At 33.5% G+C, this 14,701-nt stretch overlaps 1 protein-coding gene across 2 annotated transcripts in view; it reads left to right on the forward strand.

Moving 5' to 3' along the window:
- The window catches only part of IQUB (IQ motif and ubiquitin domain containing), a 124,892-nt gene that overhangs the window by 42,398 nt on the left and 67,793 nt on the right, over positions 1-14,701 (forward strand). For both annotated transcript variants that reach the window (XM_027102063.1, XM_027102062.1), the window contains exons 9-11: positions 1,699-1,869; positions 4,234-4,410; positions 13,834-14,082. In XM_027102063.1, the coding sequence (XP_026957864.1) occupies positions 1,699-1,869; positions 4,234-4,410; positions 13,834-14,082 (597 nt within the window). The remainder of the gene's footprint in view (positions 1-1,698; positions 1,870-4,233; positions 4,411-13,833; positions 14,083-14,701) is intronic.

The raw sequence follows: 14,701 nt of genomic DNA on the forward strand, positions 1-14,701 counted from the left end.
TGAAACTTAGCCTAAGATTGCTTATTCCTTAAAGACTTTAAAAAGAGCTTTGCAGCAAACATTAGATTTCAGTAACACTCTGAGGCCTACCCCAAACAAGGCTGTAACCATTTAAAACAATATATTTTTAAAATTTCTAAGTGATAATAATTAAATCATAAAATATTTTCTTATTGAGCTATTTCCCTTTTGTAATCCTTAATAAATTTTATTAATTTTATCAATCTGCTAATTAACTGTATATTATTTAATATTAGATTTATGGCTTAAAAATAGAAATTAATCATAGGGCTGCAGCTTCTCATTTGCTAGATTAAAACTAGAACTGAGAATCTAAAGTTTCTGATGGAGATTCCTAGCTCTGCACAACATTCATTTTACCTTTGATCAGAAAATGATGCCATTACTTTGAAAACATATCAAATATAGTTGTTAAATGGTAGCTTTGTAGTTTTCAATGTAACTTAGCTAATATGAAATGTAAAAAAATTAAAGGTAAATTGAGGCTGTAACTAAAAATTCATACTACTGTCATACTAAATACAGCCTTAAATGGTTTCTCTATTTGGCTATTCTACATTCCTGATGATTTATTTTGATACATGGGCTTCTATTTAAACTTTAAATTATATCAAATCTAAGATTTAAATGCTTGCAAGTATGGCATAAATTGGACTACAGGTCTCCAAAGCAATTACCAATCAGTCTACAAAAATGCAGCATTTGGACAGTTAGAAATTGTGATCAACATAGCCTCCTTTTTGATAGATTATAATCAGGGAAAGAAACTGAGCAGCTTTATACCTTAAAGTAGAAGAGTCAGTGAATTTTCACTGTGCTCTTTCTAGGTCAATGCATCTTAAAGTCTCAGTAGTTTGAGTAGGAGGGAACAAAAGCATTGGCAAACATAGTCTTTAAATATTTTGTTGTGGTCCTGAGTCAGTGGAGGACTCACTCCATTTCCTCTCTCTGAATTCTTAGCCTGGGACTCCTCACATGAGCTTCAGGGCAAGTTAGCTCCATCTTTGACCCTCAGTTCAGGAGACGGGCTATGTTGGGAGGCACCAAGCTAGATTTGGAAGTAGGAAGTGAGAATCTTAGCCATTGTCAGGGAGGCAGGGGCCACAGCACTGCTAAAATAGCTAAATACAGCTGTTTCCCTATGGACATCTGCTTTGTGAAGAACTGTGAACTTGTTATAGATTTATTTTTATAGGAAACAGAACTGTAACTGAGTCCCATATTGCTATATCTGTAGGTCTAATGCCTTGAGGATTGTAATCATTGTTCCACAAGGGTTGTTCTCAATTGGCAAGGCATGATCAAGACACATTCATACAACTCAGTATAACTGAACCAAGTAGATAATTTTTTTAGCATTCTAAATAGCATGCTTTGTTCCCCAGGGATTATTTCATAAATCCATCAAGCTAACCATCATACTAGTTAGTACAAATTAGTAGCAAATTCTGAATCCTGAGGAAGTGTTTGTACTTCTGCAGACTAAAGCTCTCTCATATTTTTTGTCCTAAATTGTTTTACTTTCCCATGGTCTACAAATTCTTCAAATAATTTTCTTAAGTTTTAGTGATAGTTTTATTCCATAAAGCACATGATAATAAGGTTAACTTATAGTAGAAGGAACAAAATTATTTTTGAACTTTTAATTAACTGATAATTATAAACATTATTTTTAAGTGTTCAGCTCCAAAGCTATGGAGAAGATTTGATGGCAAAATAATTGAGATGGATACACAATTCACCATCAGAGCCAGAGAGCTGCAAAACATCTATAACTGCATTGTGCTGAAAAATCTCTCTCAAGATGAGAGACTGGATGTGCTGTTAACACTCAAACATATTGTAAAGGTACGTTAGTTTCTCTTAGTTTTTGGGTATCACTACCACTATCAATAAAAAAATTGAATACTAAAATAAACAAGATGGTTTGTATTAAGTAATTATAAAGATAATAAATGTCTATATATATGAATTTTATTTTGTGAACAACTATATTGTTTGGGTATAATTGGGGGAGGATATGGTTTATGCATTAACATTTATCTACAAGTTCTCAAACTATATATTATGACACATACAAAAGTAAATATAACACAATGAATATTCTAAATGTAGATGTATCCTTACCTTTGCAATGAATGTAGATATATACAGCATGAGATTAGTACTCAACTCAGTTCAATAAAACAGCAATTATTGGCTATATATTTTCACACTTTTTAATGAAAATTTTATTTTTAGCAATTTTAATGCAGCATTAGTATAAGTATTTTTACCTCCTTTTCCTCATCAGTTATTGATTTAAGGCACTTTAAGTAGTTGAGTAAATGGTTCTTGTTGGAAGCTAAGTCCCCATAGGTCTCTCATATTTCTGCCCATCTTGAAAGCAGAGGCATGGACTCAATAAGGCATTGACTGCCTTTTTTCTGGACAGCCTTTTCAGAGATGTTTGTCAAGTGACTATGCCTTTGAAGCTAGAGATAGGAAGAGAGGGAGAAGCCATAGGTCCAGAGGTGGGAAATAAGCATGGTATCTGTAGAGGGCAGTAGAAAGACCAAATTGGCAAAAGGAGAGTGCAGGTAGAGAGTACAGTAGAAATATTTCTTACTTGACATAATTAGGACCATTAGCTGGTTAATTAAAAAAACGAAAGGATGGACTCATAAAAGATAAGTTGTGCATGTGTTAATATGTTTAACCTAATATATCCACATATACATTTATTTAACAGTATTTGATGGAGGATTAAGGCTTTTAAGCATGACTCGATGTCTGGCTGTGTTTATGGTGGCTGCACAACCGTAGATTAGTTATTTAATATTTCTGAAAATCAGTTTCATCATCTGTAAAATTAGTTGCTTTGAAGATACACATATATATATGTGTATATATTTATATATACGTATGTATATAGAATATAAATAAAAAATATAATTTATGTGTCTCAATGCTTACAAATAGGGAGCCCTCAATAAATAATAAGTATTATTTTGATGACAGTTGCTAATATAGACCAGTGAATTTTGATCCTGGGTGTATGTTAGAATCATCTGGAGAGCTTGAAAGAGAGAAAGAGATACACAGAGAAAGGGAGAGAGTTTGAGAATAAATGAATAGGAATGATATCTAGGCCCCATTTCAGAGCAGTTAAATCAGATTCTCAAGTGTGAGGGCACTGTTAAAATCTTTTAAAATCTTCCCTAGGTCATTCTAATGTGCCCTCAGGGTCAAAGACCACTGATGCAGACTCTTGTATTAGCCATACCAAGTACATATTAAAAAGAAGAGAAGAGCATTATTTTACAGTTACTGACGTTACCCTCTGACTCCTTCATTCAAACTATGGTTTTTGTAGTCGGAGGGCAGTCGGAGGAACTTACTTCTATTTTATTACTTCTAAATCCTTCTACTTTAATCACTTCACTCTTACTTGGGCTTTCTTATTCAGTCACCATCATTTCTATTACTTTGTTAAAGATTATTGTGAATTATATAAACATGCAGAAAACATGTATAAAATATACGTGTATAGTTTAGCAAATATAAAAGCACCAATCTTGTTACTGCCCTCTGGCCCCAAAACAGGACATTGCCAACGTCCCCCTTTCTCTTCATATCTGCAACTCACCCTCTCGTCCTCTAAAAGTAATTACCATACAGACTTTCATGGTAGTCATTTCCTTGATTTTTCTTCATAGTTACCACCTCTGTATACATCTCTAAATAATACGGTGTAGTGTTGTTTATTTTTGGATTTTATTTAAAAGGAATGAGACTGTATGTATTATTTTGTGCCTTGCTTCATTTGCTCAACATTAATTTGTAAGATTTAAACTTGTTACTGTATATAGCTCTAGTTAATTCATGTCCATATATCACGTAATACTCTACTGTATGAATAAGCCGTCATTATTTATGTAATCAATTTATTTATGGATATTTAGTTGTTTCTCATTTTGAGCTGGTGTGAACGATGACTCCGTGCACATTTTTTAAAGCACTTAAGAGTAGAATTGCTGGGTTGTAGATTATGCATATCTTAAGTTCTACTAGATAACGTCAAAATTTTTTCTAAATTAGTGGCACCAACTTATATTTATGTCAGCAATGTTTTGTTACCTTTGGAATGTAGTTTTCAGTTTGTTTGGGTGATAATTTTAAAAACTAGTGATTTTTAAAATTCTATACTGAATATGGTTGTGTTTTACACAGGAACATGATTGTAAACTGACTCAAGAAATTCTAGAATTGATTGACAGGGAGGTTGACCTTATGATGAGAGGAGTCAAACATGAGAACCTTGAAGGACTCAGAAAAAGGATTGCAACACTCTTTTTTCAGTACATCAAAACACCTCTGTTTAATCCAGAAGTTGCAAGACACCTTAAGGTACTCTACCTTTTCTTCCCTGTATTCCTTTATCAAAATTCTAAGACGTGCTATAGTAAGTCGAAGTATATGCAGATTTTGCTTTAATACTTTACTAGGGGGTCCATGTGGAAGACCATCTTATTGGTGAAATCTCCTTTGAATGATATTTTTTATGTTGATAAATGAATCATTTAACTTTTTCTGTTTGTATTTCCAAGCTTGAATTCTCTCCTACTCTCTGGATTAAATATCCAGTTGAATATTACAGTGTGTGGAACACATCATGATCTCTCACACCATCATGCTTTTCCATGTACTGTTGCTTCCACTTGGAATGCTGTCCCCTACTTTACCCAGCCAACTCCTCTTCATTTTCTAAGACTCAATTCACATGTACCCTCCTTCATTAGGCCTCAGAGAAAGTTAAACTCTTCATATCTGAGATTCTACATGAACCTGTTTGTGTTCCTTTATAATACTTATCACGGAGTTATAATTATTACTGAACAGATCCACATAGATATCCTGCGAGAACTTCAAATGTAATACGTATTTGAATTAAACTACCTTTTCCAACTCTAACATGTTTAGCCTCCTTTGGGGATTTTTCTCTCTAAAGCCAAGATAAGTGCCTTACTGCCTTCTTACTTTGCAAAACTATTTAAAACACCTTTAGTAAAGTTTTGGGGGGGGGTGGTTTACTAAAGAATTTGAAACAGCGTTTTGTTCCAGTGATTATGTTTAGACTAATAATCTATTTAAGAAGCTGACTAAACATGTATTTTGCTTTTTTAACATAAACAAAATCTCAATATTTAGTCAAAATTTTTAGAAAAATTAAAATTGTTTATTTTTTATATTCTTTCTTTTTAATGAAGTTTTGAAACTTAACTGTATTGCAAGATAATTTCAAAATATAACAAAAGTTCAAGAGAAAAGTTGACCATTGAATTATTTCTTATTCAAATCGTTGTTTCATTTTTCCAAGCTACCTTTTAGTCTTCTATAGACTTACTCAGTTTTTATATGCTTGCAGTAGTATAATAGAATTTAATATTCTACACATTCATATAACATTGTATCATTTTATTCACTTTTTAAATTTACCTTTGGTAAAATTCAATCCTTTTGGTGAGTTTGGACAAATTCAGAGTCATATAATCAACAGCCAACAGCACAATCAAGATAAAAAATAGTCTTATCACCTCCCCCAAATTCCCTCATGCTGCTACTTTGTAATCAGCCCTTCCCCTGGCTACCTAACCCTTGGCAAACACTGATCAGAATTTTATTTCTATAGTTATACCTAACCTAGAGTGTCACATAAATGGAATGATATGCTATGTGCAAGTATACCATGTCTTATTGCACTTCACTTTACTGAGCTTTGCAGATACTGTGTGTGTGTTCTTTTTCTTTTCTCTTTTTCTTTTCTTTCTTTTTTTTTTTTTTTTTTACAAATTGAAGGTTGTGACAACCCTGCATTGAGCAAGTCTGTTGGCACAATTTTTCCAAGAGTATTTGCTCCCTTTGTGTGTCTGTGTCACATTTTGGTAATTCTTGGAATGTTTCAGGCTTTTTCGTTATTGTTATATTTGTTACAGTGATCTGTGGTCACTGATCTTTGATGTTACTATTGTAATTGTTTTGGGGCACCATGGACCTCACCCGCATAAAACAGCGGACTTAATTGACGTGTGTGTGTCCTGACTGCTCCACCAACTGGTGGTACTTCCAACTCTCTCCCTCTCCTCAGGTTTCCCTATCCCCTGAGACACAACATTATTGAGATTAGGCCAATTAATAACCCTACAACAGCCTCTAAGAGTTCAAGTGAAAGGAAGAGTTGCACACCTCTCCCTTTAAATTGGAGAATTTAAAGCTAGAAATGATTAAACTTAGTGAGGAAGGCTTGTTGAAAGCTGAAATAGGCCAGAAGTTAAGCCTCTTGCACTAAATAGTTAGTCAACTTGTAAATGCAAAGGAAAAGTTCTTGAAGGAAATTAAAAGTGCTACTTCAGTGAACACATGAGTGCTAAGAAAATGAAACAGCCCTATTGCTGATATGGAGAGAATTTGAGTGGTCTAGATAGAAGATCAAACCAGCTGTAACATTTCCATAAGCCAAAGCCTCTTCCAGAGCAAAGCCCTAACTCTCTTTATTTTTATGAAGGTTAATACCAAGTCTCAATAAATTTAAGAATATTGAAATCATATCAAGCATCTTTTCCAACCACAATGCTATGAGACTAGAAATTAACTGCAAGAAAAAAAACTACAAAAAGTAAAAACATTTGGAGGTTAAATAATATGCTGCTAAACATGGGTCACTGAATAAATCAAAGAGGAAATAAAAAAAAATACGTGGAGACAATAAAAATGGAAAGACAATGATCCAAAATCAATGGGATTCAGCAGAAGCAGTTCTAAGAGGGAAGCTGATAGTGATACAAGCCTACATCAGGAAATAAGAAAAATCTCAAACAACCTAACATTACACCTAAAGGAACTAGAAAAAGAAGAAGAAACAAAACCTAAAGTTAGTAGAAGGAAAGAAATAATACAGATCAGAGCAGAAATAAAGAGACTAATATCAATGAAACTAAGAGCTGGTTCTTTGAAAAGATAAACAAAATTGATAAAGTTTTTGCCAGACTCATCAAGAAAAAACGAGGGGCCAAATTAAGAAAATCAGAAATGAAAGAGAGGTTACAACCAACACCACAGAAATTAAAGGATCATAAGAGATTCTTATGAACAGTTACACACCAATAAAGTGGACAACCTAGAAGAACTGGATAAATTCCTAGAAACACACAATCTCCCAAGACTGAACCTGGAAGAAATAGAAAATATGAACAGACCAATTACCAGTAATGAAATTGAATCAGTAATCAAAAACTCCCAACAAATAAAAGTTCAGGCCTAGACTGCTTCACAGGAAATTCTACCAAACATTTAAAAAAGAGTTAACATCTGTCCTTCTCAAACTACTCCAAAAAACTGAAGAGGAAGGAATACTTCCAAACTCATTCTATGAGGCCAGCATCACCCTGATACTGAAACCAGACAAAGACATCACAGAAAATTACACGCCAATATCACTGATGAACATAGATGCAAAAGTCCTCAGCAAAATGTTAGCAAACCGAATTCAGTAACACACTGGAAGGATCATACACCATGATCAAGTGGGATTTATCTCTGGGATGCAAGAATGGTTCAATGCTGCAAATCAGTGTGATACACCACATTAACAAACTGAAGAATGAAAATTATAAGATCAATTCAATAGATGGAGAAAAAGCTTTGACGAACTTCAACATTCATTTGTGATAAAAACTCTCAACAAAGTGTATAGAGGGAACATACCTCAACATAATAAAGGCCATATATGACAAACCTACAACCAACATCATATTCAATAGCGGAAAGGTGAAAGCATTTCCTCTAAGATCAGGAACAAGACAAGGATGCCCACTCTTGCCACTTTTATTCAACATAGTATTGGCAATCCTAACCACAGTAATCATACAAGAGAAAGAAATGAAGGGAATTCAAATTGGAAAGAAGGAAGTAAAACTATCACTATTTGCAGATGACATGATACTATGTAGAGAAAATCCTAAAGATAACACCAAAATCTGTTAGAATTCATCAATGAATTCAGTAAAGTTGCAGGATACAAAATTAATATACAGAAATCTATTGCATATCTATACACTAATAAGAAACTCTCAGAAAGAGAAATTAAGAAAACAATCCCATTTATAATTACATCAAAGAGAATACAATACCTAGGAATAAATCTAACCAACGAGGTAAAACTTGTACTCAGAAAACTATGACATTGATGAGAGAAATTGAAGATGACATAAACAAATGGAAGAATTAATATTGTTAAAATCACATAATATCCAAGGCAATCTACAGATTTAATGCAGCCTCTTTCAAAATTCCAAGGGCATTTTCCACAGAACTAGAACAAATAGCTCTAAAATGTGTATGGAAACACAAAAGACTTTGAGTAGTCAAAACAATCTTGAGAAAGAAGAACAAAGCTGGAGGTATCATGCCTCTTGACTTCAGACTGTACTACAAAGCTACAGTAATCAAAACAGTATGGTACTGGCACAAAAACAGATCCATAGATCAGTGAAACAGAATAGAGAGCCCAGAAACAAACCTACATTTATATGGGCAATTAATCTATGACAAAGAAGGCAAGAACACACACTGGGGGAAAAGACAGTCTCTTCAATAAATGGTGTTGGGAAAACTGGACAGCCACATGCAAAAGAATCAAACTGGACTACTTTATCACACCAACTACAAAAATCAACTTAATGGAATAAAGACTTAAATGTAAAACCTGAAACCTTAAAACTCTTAGAAGAAAACCTAGGCGATATGCTCTTTGACATCGGTCTTAAGTGTATTTTTTGGATACGTGTCCTCAGGCAAGGGAAACAAAGCTAAAAATAAGTGAGTGGGAGTACATCAAACTAAAAATCTTTTGCACAGTGAATGAAACTATCAATAAAGTGAAAAGGCAGCATACTGAATGGGAGAAGATATTTCCAAATGAAATGTCTAATTACAGGTTAATATCCAAAATATACAAAGAATGCATACAACCCAACATCAAAAACAAACAACAGGATTAAAAATGGGCATAGGACCTGAATAGACCTTTTTCCAAGGAAGACATACAGACGGCCAACAGACGCGTGAAAATCTGCTCAACATCACTAATCATCGGGGAAATGCAAATCAAAACCACCATGAGATATCACCTCACACCTGTGGAAGAGCCATCATCAAAAAGACAACAAATAACAAGGGTTGGTGAGGATACGGAGAACAGGGAACCCTTGTGCACTGTTGGTAGAATTTATATTGGTACAGCCGCTATGGAAAACAATGTGGAGTTTCCTCAAAAAATTAAAAATAGAACTGCCATGTAACCCAGCAATTTCACTTCTGTGTATTTACCCAAAGAAAACAAAAAGACTAATTTGAAAAGATATATGTATTCCAGTATTCATTGCAGCACTGTTTATAATAGCCAAGATATGGAAGCAAGCTAATTATCTATTGATAGACAAATGGATAAAGAAGATGTGGTATGTGTGTATATATATATATATGTATATATATATATACACACACCAACACACACACAATGGAGTATTAGCCATAAAGATGAGATCTTACCATTGGCTACAACATGGATGGATCTAGAGGGTATTATGTTAAGTGAAATAAGTCAGACAGAGAAAGAAAAATACTGCACAACCTCACTTATAAGTAGAATCTAAAAAGTAAAAAAAACAAAGCAAAACGAAAAGAGACTTGTAGATACAGAGAACAAACAGGTGATTGCCAGAAGTAAGAGCGTCGGGGCGGGGGTGGGGGCAAAATAGTTGAAGGGGATTAGGAGGTACAAACCTCTAGTTATGTAGTAAATAAGTCACAGGGAGGTAATATACAGCATAAGGAATATGGTCAATAATATTGTAATAACTTTGTACTGGGACAGGTGGTTACTAGACTTATCCAGGTTACTAGACTTATCATTTCATATTGTATGCAAATGTTAAATCATTATGTAGAACATCTGAAACTAACATAATATTGTACATCAACTATATTTCAATAATTTTTTAAAATAAATAAATACATTTCATAAGGCTATAGCTGCCATAGATAATGACTCCTCTGATGGATGTGGGCAAAGTAAATTGAAAACCTTCTGGAAAGGATTCATCATTCTAGATGCCATTAAGAGCATTTGTGACCCATGGGAAGAGGTCAAAATATCAACATTAACAGGAGTTTGGAAGAAGTTTATTCCATCCCTCATGGATGACTTTGATGGATTCAAGACTTTAGTGGAGGAAGTAACTGCAGATGTGGTGAGAATAGCAAGAGAACTAGAATTAGAAGTGGAGCCTGAAGATGTAATTGAATTGCTCCAAATCATGATAAAACTTTAATAAATGAGGAGTTGCTTCTTATGGCTGAGCAAAGAAAGTGGTTTATTGGAATGGAATCTACTTTTGGTGAAGATGCCGTGAAGATTGTTGGAATCACAACAAATGATTTAGAATATTACATAAACTTAGTTGATGAAGCAGTGGCAAGGTTTGAGAGGAGTCATCCAATTTTGAAAGAAGTTCTACTGTGGGTAAAATGCTGTCAAACAGTATTGCATGCTACTGAGAAACCATTAGCATAATGAAAGGAAGAGTCAATCAGTGCAGCAAACTTGATTGTTGTCTTATTTTAAGAAGCTGCCACAGCTACCCCAAACTTCAGCAATCATCACCCTGACCGATCAGTAGCCCTTAAGGAGGGCAAGACCCTTCACCAGAAAAAAGAAGACTCAGATGATAGCATCTTTAAGTAATAAAGTATTTTTAATTATGTACATTGTTTTTTTAGACTTAATGCTATTGCACATTTAACAGACTACAGTATAGTGTAAACATAGCTTTATATGCACTGGGAAACAAAAAAATTCGTGTGACTTGCTTTATTGCTATTATCCGTTTTATTTCAGTGGTCTGAAACTGAACCTGCAATATCTCCAAGGTATGCCTGTAGTCTTTCAAGACTGGCTTCCTTCATTTAGCATATTGTATTTGATATTCACCCATATTTTTTTAGTGTATCATTAGTTTTTTGTTGTAACCGAATAATATTTTTATGGTCTGGGTGTGCCAGAGTTTATCTGTTTACAATTGCAGGACATTAAATTGTTTAGAGTTTTGGGCTTTTGTGAATAAAGTCACTACGAACACTCAATTGTGAGTTTTTGTGTAAGTTGGTTGTTTGGGGTTAAATACCTAGGAAGTGGGATTGTTGAGTCATATGGTAAATGCATATTTACCTTTATAAAGACTGCCAAACATTTTTCCAAACTGATTATACCATGTTGCACTCCATCTGCAATGTATGAGAGTTCCAGTTGCTTTGCATCCGTGTCAGCACTTGGTATTGTCAGTTTTTATTTCATTTTTGGAATTCTAATAGGTGTGTAGTGTTTTAATCTGCATTTTCCCAATGAGTAATAATATTAAGCATCGTTTCATGCATGTTTTTGACATCCATATATCTTTTTGGTGAAGTGTCTCAACATCTTTTGTCACTGCCATTTTTTCAGTTGAGTTGCTTATTTTCTCGTTATTGAAATTTTTAATATATTTTGCATATAAGTCCTTTGTAAGACACATGATTTGCAAATATTTTCTCAGTCTGTGGCTTGTCTTTTTATTCTCTTAACCGTATCTCTAACAGAGCAGAAGTTTTTGTTTTGATGACGTTCAATTTGTTCAGTTTTAAAATGGATCATGCTTTTATTGTTTGTTTTGTATTTAAGAAATTTTTGGAAGAATTAATATTGTTAAAATGTTCTTACTACCCAAAGTGATCTACAGCTTCAGTGCAATCAATCCCTATCAAAATTCCAATGGCATTTTTCACAGAGATAGGAAAAAAAAATCCTAAAATTTGTATGGAAACACAAAAGACCCAGAGTAACCAAAGCCATCTTGAGAAAGAAGAGCAAAGGTGGAGGCATCATGCTTCCTGATTTCAAACTATATTACAATGCTATAGTAATCAAAACAGTATATTATTGGCATAAAAACAGACACATAGGTCAATGAAACAGAATCGAGAGCCCAGAAATTAACCCATACTTATATGGTCAATTAATTTACAACAAAGGAGCCAAGAATACACAACGGGGAAAGGACAGTCTCTTCAATAAATCGTGTTGGGAAAACTAGACAGCCACATGCAAAAAAAAATGAAATTGGGCCCTTATCTCACACCACATACAAAAATTGACTCAAAATGGATTAATTATTTAAATGTAAAACCTGAAACTGTAAATCTACTAGAAGAAAACATAGGGGAAATGTTTCTTGACATTGGCTTTGGCAACAATTTTTTGCTCGTGACACCAAAGGCAAAGGCAACAACAGCAAAAATAGACAAATGGGATTTTATCAACCTAAAAAGTTTTTGCACAACAAAGGAAAGAATTCAACAAAATGAAAGCAACCTATTGAATGGGAGAAAATATTTGCAAACCATTTATCCGATGAGTTAGTATCAAAAACAACGTGTACGACTCAATAACAAAATAATTTTAATCCAATTTAAAAATGGATGAAGGACCTGAATAAACATTTTCCCAAAGAAGACATACAAATGGCCAACATGTACATGAAAAAGTGCTCATTATCACTAATCAAAGAAATGCAAATCAAAAGCTCAGTGAAATATCATCTCACCAAAGTTAAACTGTCTACTCAAAAAGACAGAGGGTAACAAGTGTTGGCAAGGATGTGGAAGAAAGGGAATCCTTGTGCACTGTTAGTGGAAATGCAGCATTATGGAGGGTCCTCAAAAAATTAAAAATAGAACTACCATATAATGCAGAATTTCAAATTTTGAATATTGATAATTGAGCCAATCTAAATTTAGTGTTAAGATAAATGAAATGAGAACACTTGGTTTAGTGGGCTTTAATTTCTGTGTGAATCTAGCTATTGCCTGTAAAAATAATTAACACAGCATAGCACCAAAAATCTAAATTCTTAAAAATAAGTGCCAAAGCACTTTCTTTTCTTTTCTTCTTGGGAAGTTTTCTTACTATTGCAACTCAAAGCCTCTACCGACTCATTTTTTTCAGTCAGTTAATTTTCTAGGTGATTTTACCATGTATATCTAAAAGTTTATGAATAATAGAGATTTTTAATATTTTGGTAGGGTAAATGAATACTACTTGAAATTTAAATTTTGTATAGAGTAGGAAGTTAAGGAAAAAATATGACTTTAAAATTAACCAACTTGTTATCTCATTCTAAGATAAATTAGCCCTTAGCATTTGGCCTGGCTGTTATAGTTTGTCTTTCTTCCTTCCTTTCTTTCTTCCTTCCTTCCTTTCTTTCTTTCTTTCTTTCTTTCTTTCTTTCTTTCTTTTCTTTCTTTCTTTCTTTTCTTTCTTTCTTTCTTTCTTTCTTTCTTTCTTTCTTTCTTTCTTTTTCTTTCTTTCTTTTCTTCTTTCTTTTGTTTCTTTTTTTTCTTTCTTTCCTTGTCTTCTTTCTTTTCTTCTTTCTTTTGTTTCTTTTCTTTTTTCTTTCTTTCCTTTTCTTCTTTCTTTCTTTCTTTCTCTTTCTTTCTTTTCTTCTTTCTTTCGTTTCTTTTCTTTTTTCTTTCTTTCCTTCTTTCTTTCCTTTCTTTCTTTCTTTCTTTCTTTCCTTCTTTCTCATTCTTTCTTTCCTTCTTTCTTTCTTTCTTTCTTCCTTCCTTCCTTCCTTCCTTCCTTTCCTTTCCTTCTTCTCTCCCTCCCTTTCCTTCCTCCCTCCTTCCTTTCTTTCTTTCTTTCTTTCTTTCTTTCTTTCTTTCTTTCTTTCTTTCTTTCAGGTCCCTCAAGATCCACTGAAGTTTTATAAGAAGATTTACTTTTGCCTCAGTTGCCAGCTCTATTTGCCTTCTACAGAGTTTGCTGTATCATCCACCTCACACCACATTTACCGCTGTCGCCACTGCATTAACCTTGACAATGAGACTCAAAAACGAGAATCATGTTTGAAGTACAAATGTTTACTTCAACGACTTTACTATTCAGAAGCTGATTATGAAGATGATTCTAAAATTGCTTTCCTGATGCAGGTATGATCAGTAAATGTTGCCAATCATGGATGAAATTTGTCCATTGATTTTACAGAAAAGATTTCTGCTTTCCCATCCAAACCTATTAAAATAATGTTTCTCTTTCCCATGTTTATTCTTTGTGAAGCTTGCCTCTCTGGCAATTCTGAGTTTATATATGCAGACCTTGTGACAGAAAGTCATTTCAAGAGCTTTAGCTAATATGGTTTAAAAATTTTTTAAAAAGTTTTAAAACAGTTATTTCATTTCTTCCCTTTTCCCTCTTTTTTCATTAAAACAATAAAGTTTTTAATAACGCTAAGCGAATTGCTTATTCTTTATTAAATCTTAATTTCCTCATTTGTAAAATGGGAATAAAATGATCTGCAGTAACACTGAGGATAAGATGATAGTTGCTAATGAATTTTGAAAAGTACTTAATACCATATAAATGTAAGGTAAAATTAGCATATTGGAAGAAATATACACAGCTTACTCTGGGTTAAAGATGCAGTCATGACTGTGAGGTTGGTAACATATTATGGTTTGGGCAGAATGAGCAGAGATTTGATGAGAAATAAGCCATGTGCGCAGAAAACCTCATGAATAATGTTTTCCTTTAAAAAATATACTCAGTATA

The sequence above is a fragment of the Aethalodelphis obliquidens genome, unplaced genomic scaffold, assembly GCF_003676395.1.
Source record: "Aethalodelphis obliquidens isolate GAN/ISIS:26980383/991018 unplaced genomic scaffold, ASM367639v1 scaffold5, whole genome shotgun sequence".
In the NCBI taxonomy this organism is placed as follows: domain Eukaryota; kingdom Metazoa; phylum Chordata; class Mammalia; order Artiodactyla; family Delphinidae; genus Aethalodelphis; species Aethalodelphis obliquidens.